Here is a 26,116-nt window from a genome sequence, read left to right on the forward strand (position 1 = left end):
AACTTTTAGGGAACAACAGTGTTTATCCCATGCTCCTTTGAAATCTTTCACTGATTTAGTCTTCACCACCTTCTCCTGAAGGGCATTCCAGGCATCCACCACCCTCTCCATGAAGAAATATTTCCTTACATTTATTCTGAGTCGTCCTCCCTGGAGTTTCATTACATGCCCGCTAGTTCTACTGATTTCTTTCCAATGGAAAAGGTTTGTCAATTGTGCATCATTAAAACCTTTCAGGTATCTGAAGGTCGGTATCATATCCCCCTGCGCCTTCTCCCTTCCAGGGTATACATATTTAAGATATTCAATCTCTCCTCATAAGTCAATTGTGGGAGACCTCCCACCACTTTTGTCACCCTTCTCTGGACTGCCTCCATCCTGTCTCTGAGATATGGTCTCCAGAACTGAACATAATACTCCAGGTGAAGCCTTACCAATGACCTGTACAAGGGGATTATCACCTCCTTTTTCTTACTGGTAATTCCTCTCTCTATGCAGTCCAGCATTCTTCTGGCTTTAGCTATTGCCTTGCACATTGCTTCGCCAACTTCAGATCACTAGACACTATCACCCCAAGTTCCCTCTCTTGCTCCGTGCACATCAGCCCTTACAGCTCTTTCAGATTACCACACCCTAGATGCATGATTCTGCACTTCTTGGCACTGAATCCCAGCTGCCATATCTTCGACCACTGGTCAAGCCTCCTTAAATTGAGTTTCATTCTCTCTACGCCTTTTGTTGTCCACTCTGTTACAGATCTTAGTATCATCCGCAAATAGACAAACTTTACCTTCAGTTCCTTCCGTAATGTTGCTGACAAAGATATTGAACAGGACCGTTCCCAACACAGATCCTTGCGGCACTCCACTTAACATCGTTCTCAATTCAGAGTAGGTTCCGTTCACCAACACGTCTATCTGTCAACCAGTTTGTAATACACGTCACCACCTTGTCACTCACTCCCAAGCTTCGGCCTACCTTGCATCTTTGTCAAGAATCTGGTGGCACTATGTCCGATCTTGGACCTATGGTAGAACTGGGGGCTGGCTTCTTGGTTAATATCAGCTGTGACTTGGTATGCACAGCCGCCAGAGGAGTCTCTTTCAGTTACTGTGGCCAGGCAGCAGCTGTGGCTATGCAGCTGATCTGCAGATATTATTTCAAAGTCCAATCTTACCAAGCTGCCCTTCAAAGGCTCGATTTTGTTTGGCAGTGAATTGGAAAAAATGGCAAGTAAATGGGGAGAGACCCAGGTCCCTCCATTGCCAGAGGTCAAGATAGCTGTTGCCCGGTCTTTTCAAGTGTCTGGCTTTTTCGGCTTTATAGGATTGGTTGTTTCCAGAGATCTCGTTCCTTCCACAGGTCTCAGTCCTTTCACCTCTGAGGAACTTCTTAAGGATGTGGGCTCCAGGGGTGGAGCCCCCTTGGTCTTCCCAATAAAAGTTTGTGGCTCACCTGTTGATACAGGAGATTGGTGGTAACCTATTCCATTTTTATCACAGGTAAGTCCAGATTACTTCGGTTCAATAGGTTCTAAAACTGATTCGGGATGGGTATGCTCTAGAATTTCTTCACATTCCTCTGGATGCCTTCATGGTTTCTCCATGCAACTCCCCTCAGAAAAGGATAGAAGTGGAAGTGACATTACAATGGATATTGAATGTGAAAGCGGTGATTCCCATTTCTGAATCACAGTGAAATATGGACCTTATTCCATTTATTTTGTCGTGCCTAAGAAGAAAGAGTCGTTTTGGCCCATATTGGATCTCAAGGGTGTCAGCTGACATCTATGAGTCATACATTTCAGGATGGAAATGGTGTGCTCTTTCATAATGGCTGTTAAAGCAGGGGAGTACCACACATCTCTGGATCTGATGGCGATATATCTGCATATTCCCATCCAGCAGAAACATCAGTGTTCCTCCAATTTGCTATCCTGGATTGTAATTACCAGTTTCAGACCTTGCCTTTTGGGAATAGCCACGGCACCCAGGACCTTTTCCAAGGTCATGCTGGTGATAGCAGCAGCCCTTCACAAGGAGGATATATGATATGCCATACTGGGTCAGACCAAGGGTCCATCAAGCCCAGCATCCTGTGTCCAACAGTGGCCAATCCAAGTCACAAGTACCTGGCAACTACCCAAACATTAGATATTAAGTCAGGCCAATAAAAAGGTATAACCTAAAACTTGACAGCTTTTCTTTCTAGTCCATATTCAAAATAGTTCATATCATTCAAATGTAAGGTATGGATGATTATGAACAATAAGACCTCCTTTAATGTTAAGAAGATGTAAATGATATAACTAATTTTATTTATTTATTTATTTGTAGAGTTTTATATACCGTTATTCGGTAGAGCCATCATAACGGTTTACAAAATATGCAATTATCATACAAAATATGCAATTAGCATACAATCAAATGGAGTTAACATGGTAGTTGGGAACAGTAGAGTATTGTGAACAGTAAACATTTTTTCTTAGTAGTTGAATAACAGAATAGTGAGGAGAACATTTTCAATGAACTTAATGAATCAAGTGAGAGAGCAGGGAGGGGTGAAAAAGGAGGGTACATCAGGAGAGCATGAAGAGGAGGATTATGCGTGCGAGTTCTGTTGAGGGCTGGGAATAAATAATAAAGAGAACATTTAAAAAAAAAAAAAAAGAGGAACATAAGTGCCATGCTGGGTCAGACCAAGGTCCATCGAGCCCAGCGTCCAGTCTCCAAGTGGTCAATCCAGGTCACAAGTACTCAGCAGATCCCCAACAGTTGACCTATTTCTTATATTTCACTCCAAGAGATAAGTGCTATCTTTGCCATGTCTGCCTGGCTAATAACTGGTACTAGACTTCTCCTTCACCAAATTGTTCAATCCTCTTTTGAACCCCTTCTGTTAAATTGCCTTGACCAAGTCCACAGGCAACAAGATTCCATAGATTAATTGCACTGAGTGAGAAAATACTTCCGACTATTTGTTTTAAATTTGCCGGTTGCTAGTTTCCTGGAGCATGCCCTAGTCCTAGTGTTTGAAAAGGTAAAATAACCACTCTCTGTTTACCCATTCCACCCAACTCAATATTTTATAAATGTCAATCATATCCCCTTCTCAGTAGTCTTTTTCCAAGCTAAAGAGCAAATCTGTTTAGCCTTTCTCCTTAAGGGAGCTTTTCCACCCCCTTTATCATTTTTGTTGCCCTTCTCTGTACCTTTTCAGATAGGGCAACCAGAACTGCATACAATACTGAAGATATAGTCGTATTATGATATTCTCATTTTTGGACTCTATTCCTTTCCAAATAATTCCTAACATTCTAGCTGCATTTTTGACAGCCACTGCATACAAGCTAAAGATGTCATGCCATTGTCCACAAGGATTCAAAGAATTAATTTAGTTTTTCCTGGGTGGTAACTCCTAACACAGAATCCAGCATCGTGAACCTGCAGTTGGACTTATTTTTTCCTACATGCATTACTTTGCAATTCTCCACATTAAATTGCATCTGCCATTTAGATGTCCAATCTCCTAGTCTCACAATGTCCTCTGCATTTCTTCACAATATGCTCCTGTTTTACTAACTCAAACAAACAATTTTGTATTGTCTGCAAATTTGGTCACCTCACTCATTATTCCTTTCTTCAGATCATTTATGAATATGCTAAATAGCACAGGTCCCAATACAGACCCCTGGGGCACTCCATTAATCTTTCTCTATTCATTAGTCCTCCCCCCCCCCCCGCCCGTCTCCCTGTCTTTTATCCATCTACCAATCCACAATAGGCAGATGGATAAAATCCACTGTCTCAATCCTACACCCCAAGACCTGAGAAGTCTCTTATGAGGGACTTTGTCAAACGCCTTCTGAAAATCCCAATAAACTATATCAATTGGCTCACCTTTATCTGCAGGTTTATTTACAACCCCCCAAAAATCTAGTAAATTGTTAAAGAAAGACTAGCCAATTAAACTATGTCTATTTATGTGATCAGTAATTTTGACTATAGGAATAGTCTCAATCATTTGCAGGCAGCAAAGTCAGGCTCATCAGTCTATAATTTACCGGATCAAACCTGGAACCCTTTTTAAAAATTGGTGTCACATTGTCCACCCTCCAGTCTTCTTGTTCTGTGGCTGCTTTTAAATGATAGGGTGCAAATCACTAGAAACAGGTCTGCAATTTCATTTTTTAGTTCCTACAGAACTCTGGGGTGATTATCATCCAAGTCCATGTGATATGTTAATCTTTAACCTGTCAATCTGAGTTATTACATCCTCCAGTTTCATAGTAATTCCATCTAGTCTCTCATCACCATCAAAAAATGTTTCAGGAATAGCTATGACCCCCAACATCCTCCTCAGCAAAGACAAAGAAAGAATTCATTTAGTTTTTCAGCTATTGCCTTGTCCTCCCTAACTACCCCTTTTTCTCCTCTGTCATCTAGAGGACTTCCTCCCAGGCTTTTTATTTTAAATATACTTGAAAAGGTTTTTATTACTTGTTTTTACCTATATGGCAAGGTTCTTTTCAAATTTATATTTGTTGTTTGTAATACCTTCAATTGGACCAACACAATTATTCAAAGAGAGTATTAAATATAAACTTTAGACCACACTGGTCTCTTTTTCCTGTCAACTGAAATGTACTGTTTTAAATCTTCATTAACCACCTTTATGGATAACAGCATAAGGTGGAATACAATAAATACTTGTGTATGATCTCAAAAGTTTTTTTTCGGCATCTTCTTTGGATCATTTTTATCTTGGTCCAATAAAAAAGTATCATAACCAACTGAGAACACGGGTTTTCCTACGGCTACTAAAATTATGAACATGCAGTTTTTAAATTCAAATTCTCATGCCACGGTTGCGACTATTTGGTGTTTAATTGACACATCCCTTTTGTTGCCTTAGAGCTGTTACGGTATTAGCCAGAAGTATGAAACCCGTCTGATCCGATCTCTTTAAATTTCGCTCTATCTGCCCGAAGAGAAATTAAACAACCATTCAGTTCAAAAGTGAACACTTAATACCTTACCTTTTTCTGGATTTTATATCGCTTTCTACAGGACATGCGCTTACTCCCTTTTCTTAGTTCTGTAAAGGAGAAATAGAACCTCACAGAAATGGTGAAAGAATCATCCTTTCATCCAAAGAATACCAGATAGCCAGCAAAAAATCATCTTCCAAACGAGAAAGCGACGGCAGCGCACACGCGTTCACAAAATAAATGCATGGACGGGCTACAAACCCTTCTCTCTCTCTTACTCTCTCACAGGATGCTGGAAGGCCCAAGCAAACCAAAGTCAATGACTAGTATTGGTCATGAATAGGGATGGGCTCCCTCCGACCCTAACAACCCTTAGCTTGTCACTTCTCAATCCCCATTCCATTCCGCTAGCAGTGAACAGACCCAGCAAAGCCGCATACCCGTAACAAAAGGTAATACCCATACTCACTGGGCCGCTTCATGGCTGCCACAACCGCTCCAGCACCACGTGGAGAGAGAAAGAAAGAGGCGACCGTAAATCAACGTATTACATTATCTACAATAAACAGGTAATAGTAGGAGAGTAGGTGTAATAAAGCAGTTAACAAAGGAAATATAGAGGGAATCCAAGTTTCCCCATATACTAAACAACCAAAATAAGAGGAATGACCATCTGGTATACATTTAAACTACCTCCGGGCCCAGTGCTGTAGCCTCTTGGGTATGTGAATCTAAGAATGTTTGGAGCTGTGATATTTCAAAGAAGACATACTTTTCATTTAAATAGGTTACCTCACACTTACATGGGAACTTAAGGAGGATTTTACCTCCCATAGCTTCCACCTCAGATCTCAGTCCAAGGAACTTTCTTCTTTCCTGAGTTGTTCTGGATAAATCAGGATATATCCATATCTTCTCTCCATGGAAAAATACAGAACGGTGGCGCATAAACAAACGAAGCACTGTGTCTCGGTCAGATGAAAAAGTAACATGCAATGTTGATCTATTTGATAATTACATTTCAGGTGTAGATTCAATTATATCCGTCAGGTTCAAAACTTAACTTTTGAAAGAAGGTAATAGATTTTTGTAACAACTGGAATTGCATGTTGAGGCATTTTCAGAACCTGTAAGAGATACTCTTTAAACATATCATACGGCGAAATTATATTCAACTTTGGAAAATTACGAATTCTAAGGTTTAAATATTTTAAAGAATTCTCAATAGCTTCAAACGTTTTCTCATTAAGAATGTCTGCCCGAGCGAATCTTTGTTGCCAGATTTGTATATTTCCCATCCGTTTATCCAGTTGTTCCAATTTAATATTATTTGTTGAAATAGAAGATTCAATATTAACAAAACGTCGATTGGAATCCAAGTTAACTATTGCTACCTCCAGAGATTTTATGGCAGTCCATAAAGATTCTAACGAAATCTCTGCAGGCTTCTCTAGCGAAGATAAAATGCTCCTTGTAGACTCAGATTCTTCCTCACCTGCTACAGCCTGGAGTCCTCCCCTCTGCCAGCAATCCCGATTCACAGAGACCCTGGATGTTACCGGGAAAGAGGGCCTCACCTGGAGCAAGGTATCAAATTCATCTCGTTCAGTTCCGGTGGAAAGTTTGGACACTCCTTCCTCTTCTCTGCCGACTCCTCGATTCTCACGGCCAGAGCAGATCAGATGATGAGGTGGGGGAGGAGTGCACGGAGTGCCGGGCTCAAAGATATTTCGGCCAGAGGCACCGACACCCACTCTGCGTCGGTGTCCACAGTGGCCTACTCTTCTGGCATGGTCCCAGATGTTAGAGTGAAAAAGGTAGGAATCTGCAACTGTGAAGTCTCCGGTAAAGGAGATGATGTAGATATCTCCCTTACCTTTGCTTTTTGTTTAGTGTGTGGCATTTTATTGCCACAATTTAAAGTTGAAATATAAGAAAAGAAATCAAGTGGAGAGCACCTCTTTCCGCGACTACCTCATAGGGCAGCCATCTTGCTCCTCCTGCTTCATTTTTTTTAAAGAGGTTAATAAACATGTGGATAAAAGTGAACCGGTAGATGTAGTGTATTTGGATTTTCAGAACGCATTTGACAAAGTCCCTCATGAGAGGCTTCTAAAAAAACTAAAAAATCATGGGATAGGAGGACAAGGCCTTTCATGGATTACAAACTGGTTAAAAGACAGGAAACAGAGAGAAGGATTAAAATGATCACATTTCTCAGTGGAAAAAGGTAAACAGTGGAGTGCCTCAGGGATCTGTACTTGGACCGGTGCTTTTCAATATATTTATAAATGATCTAGAAAGGAATACGACGAGTGAGGTTATCAAATTTGCAGATGACACAAAATTATTCAGAGTAGTTAAATCACAAGCGGATTTTGATAAATTGCGAGAGGACCTTGCGAGAGTCAATGGAGGGCCTTTGTCTTACCATCAGGATGTGTCCTGTTTCTTGCGGGGAGTTAAGCATCTTTGCCCCCCGTTGCAGCTTTCATTGCTTCTGTGGGACATTAACTTGGTCCTCAAGTTTTTGGCAGACTTTTTGACTGCTGCGTACTCTTTCCTTGCGGCTGCTTATCTTGAAGACAGTTTTTCTGGTAGTAATCTGTTCGGCATGTCTGGTCTGCTGCAGGTTCTTTCCTGCTGTGAGCCTTTTTCTCCATATGATTCTGGGTGCAGTTCAACTTTGGACGATGCCTTCCTTTTTGTCCAAAGTGGTTTTGGAGTTTCATTTCAATCAGTCCATTTCTCTGCCTGCCTTGGTCAGGGACAGTGTTTCTTGTACATTAAGCATCATTTACTGCGTTTCTTGGAGATGACTAAGGCTGTTCAGAAGTCTAATCGCCTATTTGTGCTCCATGGTGAAGGTAAGCAGGGAACACTGGCGACACAGGCAACGATTGCCCGCTGGGTTAAGGAAGTCATTATGACAGCCTATGTGACTGCTGAGATTGCCTTACCGAAACAGATTAGATGACATTCAATGAGGGCTCAAGCAGTATTGTGGGCAAAACTTCGTTTGTTGTCGCCTGTTGAAATTTGCTGAGTGGCGACATGGTCATTTTTGCGCACCTTCTCCAAGCATTACCGCTTGGATGTTAGGGCTAGGAAGAATGCCGTGTTTGCGTGAGTGGCATTGACTGGACCGCTGGCAGCCTCCTGTCCTTTTCAAGATTAGTTTTGGTACATCCCACTCTGCCCCAATGCTGAGGAAGCAGAAATTACTACTTACCTGATAGTTTCCTTTCCTCTAGTAAGGGCTGGTCAATCCTCAACCCCCCTTGGCTGCTAGTGTTTTAAGTTGTATTTAGCCTTTCTTCGGGCAAGCTATGCAGAATGATTCCTTATCTTTGTTGAAAACTGGTAAGTGGCTTCTCTAGCCCTTAGTATGCTAGATATGTTCCTTCTTTTGGCTGAGCTCAGTGTTCCTCTTGGTTGAGAAACATGAATAGTGCAACTATATCCTTTTTGAGATGTGGATGACACAAAATTATGCAGAGTAGTTAAATCTCAAGTGGATTATGATAAATTGCAGGAGGACTTTGCGAGACTGGAAGACTGGGCTTCCAAATGGCAGATGAAATTTAACATGGACAAGTGAAAAGTGATGCATATAGGGAAAAATAATCCTTCCTGTAGTTACACAATGGGGCGGATTTTCAGAGCCCTGCTCGCGTAAATCCGCCCAAAACCGGGCGGATTTACGCGAGCAGGGCCCTGCGCGCCGGGAAGCCTATTTTACATAGGCCTACCGGCGCGCGCAGAGCCCCGGGACTCGCGTAAGTCCCGGGGTTTTCGGAGGGGGCATGTCGGGGGGCGGGCCCGAACCGCGCGGTGTTTTCGGGGCGTGTCGGGAGCGTTCCAGGGGCGGGCCCGGGGGCGTGGCCGCGCCCTCCGGACCCGCCCCCAGGTCGCGTCCCGGCGCGCAGGAGGCCCGCTGACGCGCGGGGATTTACGCCTCCCTCCGGGAGGCGTAAATCCCCCGACAAAGGTAAGGGGGGGGTTTAGACAGGGCCGGGCGGGTGGGTTAGGTAGGGGAAGGGAGGGGAAGGTGAGGGGAGGACAAAGGAAAGTTCCCTCCGAGGCCGCTCCGATTTCGGAGCGGCCTTGGAGGGAACGGGGGTAGGCTGCGCGGCTCGGCGCGCGCCGGCTATACGAAATCGATAGCCTTGCGCGCGGCGATCCAGGATTTTAGCGGATACGCGCGGCTCCGCGCGTATCTACTAAAATCCAGCGTACTTTTGTTTGCGCCTGGAGCGCAAACAAAAGTAGGCTATTCGCGCTCATTTTAAAATCCGCCCCAATGTTAGGTTCTAGCTTAGGAGTTACCACCCAGGAAAGAGATCTAGGCATAATAGTGGATAATACATTGAAATCATCAGCTCAGTGTACTGTGGCGATCAGAAAAAGTAAACAAAATGTTAAGAATTATTAAGAAGGGAATGGAAAATAAAATGATGGATGTCATAATGCCTTGTATTGCTCCATGGTGAAACCGCACCTTGAAATCTGTGTACAATTCTGGTCGCTGCATCTCAAAAAAGATGTAGTTGTACTGGCGAAAGTTCAGAGAAGGGCGACCAAAATAAGTGGCATGAAACAACTGCCCTATAAGATAAGGCTAAGAAAGTTAGGGCTGTTCAGTTTGCAGAAGAGACGACTGAGGGGGGATATGATAAAGGTCTACAAAATCATGAAAGGATTTGAAAAAGTTAATGTAAACTTGTTATTTACTCTCTCAGATAATAGAAGGACTAGGAGGCACTCCATGAAGTTAGCAAGTAGCTCATTTAAAACAAATCGACAAATTCTTTTTTACGCAGCGCATAGTTAAGCTCTGGAATTCAGAAGATGTGGTTACAGCAGTTAGTGTAACTGGGTTTAAAAAAGGTTTGGATAAGTTCCTGGAGGAAGAATCCATAAACTGCTATTAATTAATAAGCAATAGTAGCTTGAGATTTATTTAATGTTTGGGTACTTGCCAGGTTCTTATGACCTGGACTGGCCACTGTTGGAAACAGGATACTGAGTTTGATGGACCCTTGGTCTGACCCAGTATGGCAATTCTTATGTTCTTAATAGTTGGCTGTTGATAATAATGTTCAGTTATAATCAGTTTTGTCGACAGTTTGGCTTTTCCAGAGAATACTGGCGGGCTGATGCCAAGGCAGGACTATATAGCTGTGACATCGGCTTTTGCTCCATCTCCATCTGCTGGCAGAGATGCATGACCCACTCATGGGGACTGACCTCCCTTACTAAAGGAAAGGAAATTATTAGGTAAGTAGTAATTTCTCCATTAGCTATTACTGCCTGAATCAGGAAAATGCGCCCAAAGCCTAGCTGCTCCAACACACATTTTTTTTACACCAGACAATTAACTCCAGCTCTGGAGGTGCAGTAAAATTTACTCGCAGTCAAGGGCTCATGAGAAACATAAAAAATGTGGTCCTCTATGTTGTGATAAATGTGCCCTTTGTAGGGTAGGGTTATTTAGAGAGATTAGTATAAAGATTTGGTTATTTGGGATTAGAACAAAAAATAAAAAAATATACATGGGGATTAGTGGAACAGAGCATGATGATTAGCTTAAGGACACCTTAAAAAACCATGGTAAACAAAAGGCATTGCAGATTTCTGTAACTTCATGTAGGCAAAACACTTTTGCTAGGAATGCACAATGTAGACGTCCGTGTGCTCGATGCGCTCCCTAGCGTGCCCTTTTTGTATGTTGCTTCAATTTCTTTCTCATTAGAATATTGCATTGGGAGCACAGGGGATGTGAATGTGCGCACAACAGGGACACAGGTGCTGTTTTTTGCACACATCTTATTGCATGGGCCTTTGAATGTTTCAAGGGCTACATTGGGCTACTGCTACAGCAGAGACGTCAGCATCTTTTTCCATATTGTAAATTCCAGCCACAGTCTATGATTTGGGCAGCATCCTTATGAGTATGATGGTCATGCTTACCTAAAGTATTGTATTTTATCCCAAGACAAGCAGGATGCTAGTCCTCACATATGGGTGACATCGATAATGGAGCCCTATATGGAAAAACTTCTGTCAAAGTTTCTATTAAACTTTTGACTGGCACAGAGAGTGCCCACTGAGCATGCCCAGCATGCCATTATATTCTCTGCCACAGGGGTCTCCCTTCAGTCTTCTTTTTTCCGCAGAGCCGTTAGCCTCGCTGTTAATTTGGAGTCCTGTGGTGAATTTCACCATACTTAAAAGTTTAACAAAACTTTAGGAAAACTTCTTTCCGCACGGGTCTCCCGATATATATAACATCGCGGTAAGTTTTCTGATTTTTCCGTCGGTTCCGTACGGGTTTTTTCTTCTTAGCCTAAGTCGTCGACGGCTGTCCGACTAACTATGGCTTCGGGCTTCAAAAAATGCCCTAGTTGTGGAAGAACCATGTCTATCACAGACCCACACTTAGAGTGTGTGCTCTGTCTCGGCGCGGAACATGACATCCAGTCCTGCCCACAGTGCGCCGAGATGACAACAAAAGGACGACGACTCCGGATGGAAAAAATGGAGCAACTTTTCCACCTTCATTTGCTCCCTTCACCATCGACGTCCGCAAAATCGTCTCCGGCTGGAGTGATTCGCAAAGTAATACTTAAAAAACGAGTTCCGGGTGAGGCGGGAGATACATCCTTACCTTCCCCCTCTCCTTCTTCGAGGGCATCGACATCAGGCAGTGAAAAACACAAAGAAAAGCATCGGCATCGAAGGCCGCACGGTTCTGGCATCGATCCGGTATCCGGTATGTCATCGAAGGATTCCGGATCTCCATCTAAGAAACCTCAGATGGATGAGGCTTCTCTGAGGCTTTCGACTCCACGGCGATCCCCACCGATACCGGTGATGAGAACCATACCTCCCCAGGGTTCTGCGGAGGTACCGGAATCGCCATCACTGCCTCCCCCCATAGCTGCTCTGGATTCACCAGCTATGTGGGTGGAACTGGACGGATATATCTGCCAGGCGGTCAGGAATGTGCTTCTCGATACCCTGCGGCACCAGCACAACCCTCGAGACCAGCGCCATCGACACCAAGCCTTCCATTGACGCTGACATCGACACCGTTCCCGGTTCCATCGGAGACTCCATCGATGCCTTTACCGAGAACATCGCCGATCGCGTCACCGATGCCATCCGGACCAATTCCGATGCCAATATCAGTTCCATCAGGGATTCCACCGATGCTGGTCCCTGACTTGTCCATTTTCGCACCCATTTTGGAGAAATTGGACACTCTTATTGGTGCTCTTCCTATAAAACCTCCAGAAACACCATTGCCACTGAGGACACCACCTATTATTGAGGAATCACTGATTCCTGAACCCATACCGGGTCCTTCAGGGATTCCCAGACCAATACCTCCAACGTCTCCATTGTTACCATCGATGCCTAAGACCCATCCATTGATGCCTTCAAAGCCCAAGCTTATAACTCATACACCTGACACATGGATGGACACAGATACTGATGTCTCCACAGATGAAGAAGTCCTCTCGGAGCCTTCTCCACCGGAGGAACGCAGGAAATCTCCTCCAGAGGACTTATCATTCTCTAATTTCGTTAAGGAAATGGCGGAGACCATTCCATTCCAGATACAGTCAGAGGCAGAAGTCAGACAAAAAAACCCTAGAGGTTCTACAGTTCGTCGACCCACCAAGGGAGATCTTAGCTATACCAGTCCATGAGGTCCTTCAAGAACTGATGTATAGGCTATGGGAACACCCTTGCTCCATTCCTCCGGTCAACAAAAGGACTGATGCAACATACCTGGTCCAGCACATCCCAGGTTTCCAGAAGGCTCAACTACCTCACCAATCAGTTGTAGTTGAGTCCGCACAAAAGAAGGCCAAAAGACTAAAAACACACTCCTCAACTCCACCAGGGAAGGATAACAGATTCCTAGACAATCTAGGAAGGAAAATGTTTCAAGGATCTATGCTGGTCTCCAGGATTGCTGCCTATCAGCTATTCATGACCAAATACCAGTGTAATCTCTGGAAACAAGTACAATAGATTACTCAATCACTCCCTGATCACCTCCAGGAACCTTTTTCTAATATCGTACATAAAGGCCTAGAAGCTGGTAAACACGAGGTTCTTGCAGCGTACGATAGTTTTGAAACAGCATCTCGACTATCGGCCACAGCTATCAGCGCTCGCAGATGGGCATGGCTTAAAGCCTCGGATTTAAGACCGGAGGTACAGGAGAAACTGGCGATCTCCCTTGTCTCGGAGACAATCTCTTCGGAGATAAGGTAAAGGAAGCGGTGGCCTTATTAAAGGAGCATTCGGAAACTCTCCGACAATTGCTACACCAATACCTCTTAATCCAGATGTAACCTCAGTTTTTGAAGTCTTCACTCCTAAAGAAATAACCGCCAGTTCTTATTTACTTAACCCTATTCTGTAGACGTAAACTTTTCATGAAGACTGTAATCTGTAAGCATCTGTATTTATTATTAGAATTTGTATTTACTATTTTATTTTATTATTTAGCTATTAACATTGTTCTGTTACCACTTGGTACTATCTCTCTCCTTTACCTCAAACTCCAAGTTCCTACTAAGTTAGCCATGTTATTTATACCCAATCGTTGGATGTAATTGTATATTTGTTTAATTGTTCAATCTGTTTGATGTAATTTTCTGATCCTTGTTCTGTGTAAACCGAAGTGGTATGCACTAGTGCATGAACTCCGGTATATAAAAGCCTTTAAAATAAATAAATAAATAAATTGTCTTTGATTCCTCAAGAATCTCAACCTTCCTCAAGGAGAATACCACGGAAGGATGCAAAATGCCCATATTATAGACAGAGGCGTTACTATCCACCTCCAGCCCGTGGACGATCATCTAGGCCAATGCAACGTTCACAGTCTGGGCAACAAAGACCAACCAGATCTCAACCCCCTCCTCAGACTGCATCCACTTCGGGATTTTGAGACACTACCAGAGAACAGCAGCCTATCTATCAATCCGATCCCAAACTTACCGGTAGGAGGTCGGATTGCTTTCTTTCATCAAAATTGGAATTCCATTACCACAGACCAGTGGGTACTCTCCATCACATCTCAAGGGTATCGATTGGACATTCTCACTGTACCAAACGGCACTCCACACTCTATCCATCTCGTCTTGGACAGTAAACAACCAATCCACACTCTTGCAAACAGAATTATCCACCCTTCTGAGAGTCAAGGCCGTAGAACCAGTTCCCTGGCCTCACCAGGGCAGAGGATTCTACTCCTGATATTTCCTCATTCCAAAGAAAACAGGAGGCCTACGTCCCATCCTAGACCTCAGAATTCTCAACAAGTTTCTCAAAAAGGAAAAATTCAGGATGGTATCATTAAGCACCATGTTACCTCTACTTCAAAAAGGAGATTGGCTCTGTTCTCTGGATCTTCAAGACGCTTACGCTCACATTCCCATTTTCCCTCCTCATCGCAAGTATCTACGATTCCTAGTAGGAAGTCATCATTTCCAATACAGGGTGCTTCCATTCAGCCTTGCCTCAGCACCCCGAGTATTCACAAAGTGTCTAGCAGTGGCGGTGGCCCACCTACACAAGCAGGGGGTGCACGTGTTTCCTTATCTCGACAATTGGCTCATCAAAAGCCAAACGAAAGCAGGAGCTCTCAACTCTCTCAAGCTCACAATCAATCTACTCCATTCCTTGGGATTCCTCATCAATTACCAGAAATCCCACTTCACACCATCTCGCCTGTTACAATTCATCGGAGCAGAATTAAACACCATAGCACCAAAAGCTTTCCTTCCAAGAGACCGCGCACAGACACTTGTTACCCTAGCGAACTCTCTACGTGCCCAGTCACAAGTGACAGCTCACCAGTGCCTCATACTTCTGGGTCACACGGCCTTTATAGTTCACATCACTCCTATGGCCAGATTGGCCATGAGGCTTATGCAATGGTCTCTCAAAACACAATGGATACAGGCTATCCAGCCACTGTCTTCTCCAATTCAAATAACTCACAAACTACGTTCGTCACTCCTGTGGTGGACAACTGTGAACAACTTGCTCAAAGGCCTACCTTTCCAGCAACCGATTCCACAAGTAACATTAACTACAGATGCATCCACCTTAGGCTGGGGAGCACACATTGGTCATCTGCAGACTCAGGGTACTTGGACAAAACTTGAAGCAACATTTCAGATAAACTTCCTAGAGCTTCGAGCTATACGTTATGCGCTACTTGCATTCAAGGACTGCCTTTCACAGAAGACTGTTCTGATACAAACAGACAACACAGTTGCAATGTGGTACATCAACAAACAGGGAGGTACGGGCTCGTATCTCCTCGGCCAAGAAGCAGCGCAGATTTGGGACTGGGCCCTGGCACACTCAATACTCCTAAGGGCCACTTATCTAGCAGGAATTCACAACATGGTAGCCGATCGCCTCAGTCGTCAGTTTCAACCACACGAATGGTCTCTGGATCCAGAAGTGGCGACTAAAATCTTTCAACGTTGGGGCCAACCAACAGTAGACCTCTTTGCATCACAACTGAATTACAAAGTGAACAATTACTGCTCCCTCTTCAAACAGACAAACCGCTTACCCAGGGACGCCTTTGCTCGCCACTGGAACTCAGGCCTTCTATACGCGTATCCCCCGATACCGCTAATAACCAAAACTCTAGTGAAACTACAACAGCACAAGGGATCCATGATACTCATAGCCCCGTATTGGCCTCGACAAGTATGGTTTCCCACACTTCTAGACCTCTCAGTCAGGGATCCCATTCGTCTGGGAGTAGCTCCCACTCTCATAACTCAGGATCAAGGTCGATTGCACCATCCCGACCTCCAATCCCTAGCCCTGACAGCATGGATGTTGAAAGCTTAATCTTACAACCACTCAATCTTTCAAACCATATCTCTCAAGTGCTTATAGCTTCACGTAAGCCCTCCACACGAAAGAACTACTCTTCCAAATGGAAAATATTTACATTGTGGTGCAAGCAAAACCATACTGATCCTTTCACTTACACCATTTCTCCTCTACTAGATTATTTATACTATCTTTCAGAATCTGGTCTCCAGACTTCATCTGTAAGAGTACACTTAAGTGCAATCTCAGCTTACAATAACAAACTAGGAGATGCACCTATCTCTACACAACCTCTCGTCACTAGGTTTATGAGAGGCTTAACTCAACTTAAACCACCAGTTCGACCACCAATCACACAATGGGACCTGAACGTGGTATTAACCAGACTCATGCGTTCTCCATTTGAACCCATAGATACCTGTGATCTTAAATTTCTCACATGGAAGACTATCTTCCTCATAGCCATTACCTCGGCTAGGAGGGTTAGTGAATTGCAAGCACTTGTCACATACGAACCTTATACAAAGTTTCTACATGACAGAGTGGTTCTCCGTACACATCCAAAATTCCTCCCCAAGGTACTTACGGAATTCCACTTGATCCAATCAATAGTGTTACCCACATTTTTTCCAAGGCTGCATTCTCACCAAGGAGAAAGGGCCTTACATACCTTGGACTGTAAGCGTACACTATCCTTTTATTTGAACCTCACTACAGTCCACAGAAAATCAAGTCAACTTTTTGTTTCTTATGAACCAAACAACCGGGAAAATCAGTGGGTAAACATACTCTATCCAATTGGCTAGCAGATTGCATACAGTTTTGCTATGAAAAAGCAGGCCTTCCTCTCCAAGGGCGAGTAAAGGCACATTCAGTAAGAGCTATGTCAACCTCAGTAGCACAGTATCATTCAAGGCCAAACATTGACATATGTAAAGCAGCAACATGGAGTTCTCTTCACACCTTTGCAGCTCATTACTGTTTGGACAAAGAAGGATGACAGGATTCAGCCTATGGACAATCTGTCTTAAAGAACTTGTTTCCAGTTTAAACCCAACTCCTTCTGCAACCAATCTGCTGTGATCTTCGGCTGACTCATTTTCAACAACAATACTTCCCTGTTGCTTCACTACAAAATGACTCAGCCTCTAGCTTGCTAATCGCCCATATGTGAGGACTAGCATCCTGCTTGTCCTGGGATAAAGCAAAATTGCTTATCTTGTAATAGGTGTTATCCCAGGACAGCAGGATGTAGTCCTCAGGAAACCCACCCACCACCCTGCGGAGTTGGGTCCGATACGTTTTATTATTTTATTTTTGGCTAACGCTAACTGCTACAAAAGTGACTGAAGGGAGACCCCTGTGGCAGAGAATATAATGGCATGCTGGGCATGCTCAATGGGCACTCTCTGTGCCAGTCAAAAGTTTAATAGAAACTTTGACAGAAGTTTTTCTGTATAGGGCTCCATTATCGATGTCACCCATATGTGAGGTCTACATCCTGCTGTCCTGGGATAACACCTATTACAAGGTAAGCAATTTTGCTTTGTGTTCAATGCAGCAGTGAGTGAATGCATGGTGTTTTCTTTGTCATGTTTTTACTCTCTAATGTTCATTTTCATGTAGAGATGTATTATTTGTTAGATTAAGATATTTCAAGCATTTTTTTTATTAATTCTAGAACTGGGCCAAGGAAAGAGCTATTGGAACAGACTCCGGTTTTTAGACACCTGTGAATATATTATGGAGCTCTTTTCAAAAGCCTTCTTTTGTAAATACTTTTTTCTGTCTGTGCTTGACCTCACAAATGATCCTGTAGCAAATGTCAGGTACAGTATTAATTCCATACAGTTTTTGTGATATTACCTTTTCATTTTATAGTATGCAGTGAAATACTGCTACTCACCTAACTTCAGGAAAGGCAATTGAAACTTTATTTGTTCTTCATATTATTTTTGGAACAAAAGTGTTGTAATTATGCACTATTACTGTATGAATGGTTAGACGCACACTGGATACAACATTGTGTAATTATGTACAGAACGGTTTGCCTCTGCACAATGTGACTGATTTACTAACTCCACTCATGGAAGAGGCAGTTCAGCTGGCGAACCTGCAAGTTATCTCTCACCAGAAAGTGTCAACGGATTGGCTTGTAAAATCCATTCATATTTGTTACAGTTATGAACTAAGTGTAAAGCCTGACACATATCATAAGATCTCTGATTAAGACCCAATAAAAAAAATATGCCACTAGTGCTGTTTGTTTTGAATTGCTTAATAATGCTTGCATGAGACTCCTTAAAAAGAAGTTAAATAGCTAAATACTCAGAAATATGTCTTTGTGCATGCATAAAATATACTTATTAAAGAGTATGCTGCATCAGATGCTAGATTGTAGGTGAGACATACAGTTTTCTCTGTGCTCTGCGACTTTGGCAGTCTTTCAACAGAATAAACATCCTGCATGAGACTAAATGCACAATTAAATCTTTATAGGTAGAAATACCTTGTGTGTTGGGGAAGACTATAGTGATAGGAGTATACTACCGTCCACCTGATCAAGATAGTGAGACGGACAGTGAAATGCTAAGAGAAATTAGGGAAGCTAACCAAATTGGTAGTGCGGTATGGTTTAATATCACTAAAAGAATAGGGAAAAGAACCACAAAGACCCGAGTTTTACAGTTCAAAAACACAGACTTTGAGGAAATGGGGAAGTACCTGGAGGAAGAACTTAAAGGATGGGAGAACGAGAGAGATGTGGATCAACAGTGGACCAATCTAAAAGGAGCAATCACCAAGGCAACTGCTCTATATGTTAGAAATGTAAAGAAAAGCAAAAGAAAATTGAAACCTATCTGGTTCTCAAAGGAGGTGGCTGACAAAATTAAACCTAAAAGAACAGCATTCAAGAAATATAAAAGATCCCAAAGGGAGGAGCACAAAGAAGAATATTTGTATCAACTGAGGGAGACAAAGAAATTAATCAAGTTGGCAAAGAGTCAAGCAGAAGAGAGGATTGCCAAGGAGATAAAAAATGGTGACAAAACATTTTTCAGATACATCAGCGAAAAGAGAAAGGTCCAAAGTGGTATAGTGAAATTGAAAGGTGGTAATGATCAATGTGTGGAGAGAGACGAAGAAATGGCAGAAATATTAAACGAATACTTCAGCTCTGTGTTCACTAAAGAAGACCCTGGAGAAGGACCATCTCTACACAACAAGAAACTGGAGGGAAGTGGAATGGATATAAATCCTTTTACAGTAGAAAATGTGTGGGAAGAGCTAAAGAACCTGAAAGTGGACAAAGCCATGGGGCCTGATGGGATTCATCCAAGGATATTGAGGGAGCTCAGAGATGTTCTGGCAGCTCCGCTGTGTGACCTGTTCAATAGATCCCTAGAAACGGGAGTGGTGCCAAGTGATTGGAGAAGAGCGGTGGTGGTCCTGCTTCACAAGAGTGGGAACAGGGAGGAGGCTGGCAACTACAGACCGGTTAGCCTCACTTCGGTGGTGGGAAAAGTAATGGAGTCACTGCTGAAAGAGAGAATAGTGAACTATCTACAGTCCGGAGAATTGATGGACCAGAGGCAACATGGATTCACCAGGGGAAGATCCTGTCAGACAAATCTGATTAACTTTTTTGACTGGGTAACCAAGGAATTGGATCGAGGAAGAGCGCTTGATATCATATACTTGGATTTCAGCAAAGCTTTTGATACGGTTCCGCACAGGAGACTGGTGAATAAAACCAGAAGCTTAGGAGTGAGGGCCGAGGTGGTGACCTGGATTGCAAATTGGCTGACAGACAGAAGACAATGTGTGATGGTAAATGGAACCTTCTCTGAAGAGAGAGCGGTTTTAAGTGGTGTACCGCAAGGATCGGTGTTGGGACCGGTCCTGTTCAATATCTTTGTGAGCGACATTGCGGACGGGATAGAAGGTAAGGTTTGTCTTTTTGCGGATGACACGAAGATCAGCAACAGAGTGGACACGCCGGAAGGAGTGGAGAGAATGAGACGGGATCTAAGGAAACTGGAAGAGTGGTCGAAGATATGGCAGCTCAGATTCAATGCCAAGAAGTGCAAAGTCATGCATATGGGGAGTAGAAATCCGAATGAACTGTATTCGATGGGGGGGGAAAAGCTGATGTGCACGGAGCAGGAGAGGGACCTTGGGGTGATAGTGTCTAATGATATGAAGTCTGCGAAACAATGCGACAAGGCGATAGCAAAAGCCAGAAGAATGCTGGGCTGCATAGAGAGAGGAATATCGAGTAAGAAAAGGGAAGTGATTATTCCCTTGTACAGGTCCTTGGTGAGGCCTCACCTGGAGTACTGTGTTCAGTTCTGGAGACCGTATCTACAAAAAGACAAAGACAAGATGGAAGCGGTACAGAGAAGGGCGACCAGGAAGGTGGAGGATCTTCATCGCATGACGTACGAGGAGAGATTGAAGAATCTAAATATGTACACCCTGGAGGAAAGGAGGAGCAGAGGTGATATGATACAGACTTTCAGATACTTGAAAGGTTTTAATGATCCAAAGACAACGACAAACCTGTTCCGTAGGAAAAAAATCAGCAGAACCAGGGGTCACGATTTGAAGCTCCAGGGAGGAAGATTCAGAACCAATGTCAGGAAGTATTTCTTCACGGAGAGGGTGGTGGACGCCTGGAATGCCCTTCCGGAGGATGTGGTGAAGACCAGAACTGTGAAGGACTTCAAAGGGGCGTGGGATAAACACTGTGGATCCATAAAGTCAAGAGGCCGCCAATGAAGAGTGGGTGACTCACCAGAATGACAGCTACTGCCTGGAGACAATACCCTTATTCAATAAACATACACATGCTTACTGTGACTCCAACATCGCTCTAAGCTTCAACAGTAAGAGGAAATGTGGAAAAATTGATTTACACTCACAAAGAGGGGAGTAGCTGGCTTGTTACGGCGGTTACTACCCCAAACCAAATAAGCCTGATACTTCACCTTCAATGCATATACAGCATAGTTCTCTGCTTCAACGACAGGGGAGAAGAAAAAAGGGTTCGCACTCACAAAGCGGGGAGTAGCTGGCTTGTTAAGGCGGTTACTACCCCAACCAAATGTGTCTGATACTTCACTTTCGGTGCATATCCAGCATGGCTCTCTGCTTCAACGGCATGGGAGAGGACTGATACATCACGCATTTCCAGCATAGCTCCCTGCATTTCCAGCATAGCTCCCTGCTTCAACAGCAGGGGAGAAGAAAAACAACCAATAAGGACTGTATAACATAGTCTGGGTAAAACAAATAAGCATGGGTGTAGCTTGCTTATTGCGGCGGTTACTACCCCTACTACCCCTAACTAATCAAGCTAGATATTTCAATGGTGGGGGAGGAAGGTAAATAGAACCAAGAGCTAAGAGAAACAGATAAGTATGAGAGAAAAATGTGTGAAGCTTGCTGGGCAGACTGGATGGGCCGTTTGGTCTTCTTCTGCCGTCATTTCTATGTTTCTATGTTTCTATAATAATGGGAAATTTCAATTACTCCAATATTGACTGGGTAAATCTATCATCGGGACATGCTAGAGAGATAAAGTTCCTGGATAGAATAAATGACAGCTTTATTGAGCAATTGGTTCAGGAACCGACAAGAGAGGGAGCAATTTTAGATCTAATTCTCAGTGGAGCACAGGATTTGGTGAGAGAGTTAATGGTGGTGGGGCCATTTGGCAATAGTGATCATAATATGATCAAATTTGAATTAATGACTGGAAGAGGGGGACAGTAAGCAAATCCACGGCTCTCGTGCTAAACATTCAAAAGGGAAACGTTGATAAAATGAGAAAAATAGTTAGAAAAAAACTGAAAGGAGCAGCTACAAAGGTAAAAAGTGTGCAAGAGGTGTGGTCATTGTTAAAAAATACCATTCTAGAAGCACAGTCCAGATGTATTTAACACATTAAAAAAGGTGGAAAGAAGGCAAAATGATCACCAGCATGGTTAAAAGGGGAGGTGAAAGAAGTTATTTTAGCCAAAAGATCTTCATTAAAAATTGGAAGAAGGATCCAACAGAAGAAAATAGTATAATGCATAAGCACTGGCAAGTTAAATTTAAGACATTGATAAGACAGGCTAAGAGAGAATTTGAACAGAAGTTGGCCATAGAGGCAAAAACTCACAGTAAAAACATTTTTAAATATATCCGAAGCAGAAAGCCTGTGAGGGAGTTAGTTGGACCGTTAGATGATCGAGGGGTTAAAGGGGCACTTAGAGAAGATAAGGCCATCGCGGAAAGATTAAATTATTTTTTTGCTTCAGTGTTTACTGAAGAGGATGGTGGGGAGATACCCACCATCCTCTTCAGAGAAGGTATCAGAGAAGGTTCAAGGGTAATGATTCAGATGGACTGAATCAAATCACGGTGAACCTAGAAGATGTGGTAGGCCTGATTGACAAACTGAAGAGTAGTAAATCACCTGGACCAGTTGGTATACACCCCAGGGTTCTGAAGGAACTAAAAAATGAAATTTCAGACCTATTAGTAAAAATTTGTAACCTATCATTTAAATCATCCATTGTACCTGAAGAATGGAGGGTGGCTAATGTAACCCCAATATTTAAAAAGGGCTGAGGGGAGATCTTGGAAACTACAGACCAGTTAGTCTGACTTCAGTGCCAGGAAAAATAGTGGAAAGTGTTCTAAATATCAAAATCACAGAACATATAGAAAGACATGGTTTAATGGAACAAAGTCAGCATGGCTTTACCCAAGGCAAGTCTTGCCTTACAAATTTGCTTCACGTTTTTGAAGGAGATACTAAACATGTAGATAAAGGTGAACCGGTAGATGTAGTATATTTGGATTTTCAGAAGGAGTTTGATAAAGTTCCTCATGAGAGGCTTCTAGGAAAAGTAAAAAGTCATGGGATAGGAGGCGATGTCCTTTCGTGGATTACAAACTGGCTAAAAGACAGGAAACAGAGAGTAGGATTAAATGGACAATTTTCTCAGTAGAAGGGAGTGGGCAGTGGAGTGCCTTAGGGATCTATATTGGGACCCGTACTTTTCAATATATTTATAAATGATCTGGAAAGAAATACGACGAGTGAGGTAATCAAATTGGCAGATGATACAAATTGTTCAGAGTAGTTAAATCACAAGCAGATTGTGATAAATTGCTGGAAGACCTTCTGAGACTGGAAAATTGGGCATCCAAATGGCAGATGAAATTTAATGTGGATAAGTGCAAGGTGATGCATATAGGGAAAAATAACCCATGCTATAATTACACAATGTTGGGTTCCATATTAGGAGCTACCAACGAAGAAAGAGATCTAGGCGTCATAGTGGATAACACATTGAAATCATCGGTTCAGTGTGCTGTGGCAGTCAAAAAAGCAAACAGAATGTTGGTAATTATTAGAAAGGGAATGGTGAATAAAACGTAAAATGTCATAATGCTTCTGTATCGCTCCATGTTGAGACCACACCTTGAATACTGTGTACAATTCTGGTCGCCGCGTCTCAAAAAAAAATATAATTGAGATGGAGAAGGTACAGAGAAGGGCTACCAAAATAAGGGGAATGGAACAGCTCCCCTATGAGGAAAGACTAATGAGGTTAGGACTTTTCAGCTTGGAGAAGAGACAGCTGAGGGGGGATATGATAGAGGTGTTTAAAATCATGAGAGGTCTAGAATGGGTTAATATGAATCAGTTATTTACTCTTTCGGATAATAGAAAGACTAGGGGGCACTCCATGAAGTTAGCATTTGGGACATTTAAAACTAATCGGAGAAAGTTCTTTTTCACTCAACGCACAATTAAACTCTAGAATTTGTTGCCAGAGGATGTGGGTAGTGCAGTTAGTGTAGCTGTGTTTAAAAAAGGATTGGATAAGTTCTTGGAGGAGAAGTCCATTACCTGCTATTAAATTAAGTTGACTTAGAAAATAACCACTGCTATTACTAGCAACAGTAGCATGGAATAAACTTAGTTTTTGGGTACTTGCCAGGTTCTTCTATCCTGGATTGGCCACTGGTGGAAACAGGATGCTGGGCTTGATGGACCCTTGGCCTGACCCAGTATGGCATGTTCTTATGTTCTTTTGTTCTTATGTTCTTACTTGCCTTTTCTGTAATACATTGAGAGTAAACCAAGAAGTTAATATTCGGTCACTGGCAAGTGGCAAGTTTATCTAGGTAAAGTTACGTGCATTTATCTAGGTAAACTTTTCATGGATTTTCAGCAGGATTTACCTGGATAAGTCTGCCACTGAATATACACAAATAAAGTTCTGCACATAGCTTAACCCAGTTTCATGCCAGTAAATGCTTTTCAAAATCAGGCCCTATGTGCATTCCCTGGTTAAAGTTTAGCCCTGTCCCTGGAATGTCTCCATCAATGCTCCTTTTTGTCTAGATAAATGTTGTGTGCACAAAAGTTGTGCACACAAAATTAATGTAGTCAATGGGAGAAATAATTGAACATCGTTTTGTGTGGGTAACTCAAAATGTTTTGTGCACAGAGCCTTTCAGCATTGATAGAGGTCTTTAAGATCATGAAAGGTCTGGAACGAGTAGATGTGACTCGGTTATTTACACTTTCAAATAATATAAGGACTAGGGGGCATTTCATGAAGTTAGCAAGTAGCACATTTAAGACTAAATCGGAGAAAATTCTTTTTCACTCAGCGCGCAATAAAGTTCTGGAATTTGTTGCCAGAGGATGTAGTTAGTGCAGGTAGTGTAGCTGGGTTCAAAAAAGGTTTGGATTAGTTCTTGGAGAAGTCCATTAACGGCTATTAATCAAGTTTACTTAGGGAATAGCCACTGCTGTTAATTGCATCAGTAGCATGGGATCTTTTTAGTGTTTGGGTAATTGCTGGGTTCTTGTGGCCTGGTTTGGCCTTTGTTGGAAACAGGATGCTGGGCTTGATGGACCCTTGGTCTGACCCAGCATGGCAATTTTTTATGTTCTTATGACCTTCTCTAGTTTGGGGGGGCAATTTTTAGAATTAACGAGTTTAGTGTACCTAAAATGGAGTGTCTTGCACACAATTATCTGCATAATATGCATGTGAAATCTTCAGCCAGGCTAAATATTGCATGTACTTCCACATGACAAATAATTTAGTGCTCATAATAAAGGGGCATAACTATGCACAATGCAAGTGCTGGGTATTTTTAGCACATTCTACTTTTGCACCATCAATTTAATGAATCTATTTATAAGGGCCATGTGGGAAATGTTTTTAATTTTGTTCTTTTTTTCAGTTTTGTATCATTTCTTATTTTTTTCTTTGTGGACTTTTTTCATTTCTCTTTGTTTTGGAAAATAGCAATCAATCCAAACATTTTTGTAATTTTTGGGGAGGTATTGTGCATTCACGTCAGGACAAAATGAACTGAAACAAAAACATGCCTGTTTTGGTTAGGATTATATTTGTTTTAAAACAAATACACATTCCTACTATTTACTAAGCCATAGTATTTTCCCAGCAGATTTGTGACGCCCACTGGAAAAAATGCCATGGTCAAAACAGCATAGAAAAAAACCATGGCCAAGCAACCCTGAATCCGTACTGTGGGATGACAACCCCACAACCTGGGACCGCCATTTTTTAAAACAATCTTCCCTCTCCAGTTGTAGTGTACAAGTCCCTGGGGGTCGCATGCTATTTGCCTGCATATACTTTTACTCACATCTGCAATAAGTATTCTGGGAGGGGGAAAAGTTGAAGGAGGGAAAACATTTATGCATATACATTCACTTTTCAAAAATGTGCACATAAAGGTACACACAGAAAGTTACCCCTACTCAGGAGCAAGTGTAACTTCCTGCACATGTATTTATTTAAGTGTTTTTATATACACGGATACATTGGGAACATCATCTCGGTTCACAGGTAACTAAAAACAGCAAAGAGCTTTACAGAGAACAAATAACGATGTGTAACAATGTATGATAACGGGAAACTGCAAATTGGGTAGGTACATTGGCAGAGGGGCTAAAGTGGGAGATATGCAGAGTAGGGAAGTAAATAGCGGGGGGAACTACGAGGTATATGCATGAAACATTAAACAGGGGCAAATTGGCCTGAAGTATTTACAAGGGGGGTAGAGGTGGAGATTATAGAGGGGGAAGTACAGGGGGAGGGTATAAGGGTGTTTAAGGGGAGGTTTAGGTGTAGGACTGTTTAAAGAGCCATGTCTTGAGGTTCTGTTTGAATCTTTTTTGACAAGATTCTA

General features: G+C 42.6%; 1 protein-coding gene across 4 annotated transcripts in view; it reads left to right on the top strand.

Moving 5' to 3' along the window:
* PPP4R4 (protein phosphatase 4 regulatory subunit 4) overlaps nucleotides 1-26,116 on the top strand; it is a 553,487-nt gene that overhangs the window by 419,612 nt on the left and 107,759 nt on the right. For all 4 annotated transcript variants that reach the window (XM_029597867.1, XM_029597868.1, XM_029597869.1 and 1 more), the window contains one exon: nucleotides 17,559-17,706. In XM_029597867.1, the coding sequence (XP_029453727.1) occupies nucleotides 17,559-17,706 (148 nt within the window). The remainder of the gene's footprint in view (nucleotides 1-17,558; nucleotides 17,707-26,116) is intronic.

This window comes from Rhinatrema bivittatum, chromosome 4 (assembly GCF_901001135.1).
Source record: "Rhinatrema bivittatum chromosome 4, aRhiBiv1.1, whole genome shotgun sequence".
Taxonomy (NCBI): Eukaryota; Metazoa; Chordata; class Amphibia; order Gymnophiona; family Rhinatrematidae; genus Rhinatrema; species Rhinatrema bivittatum.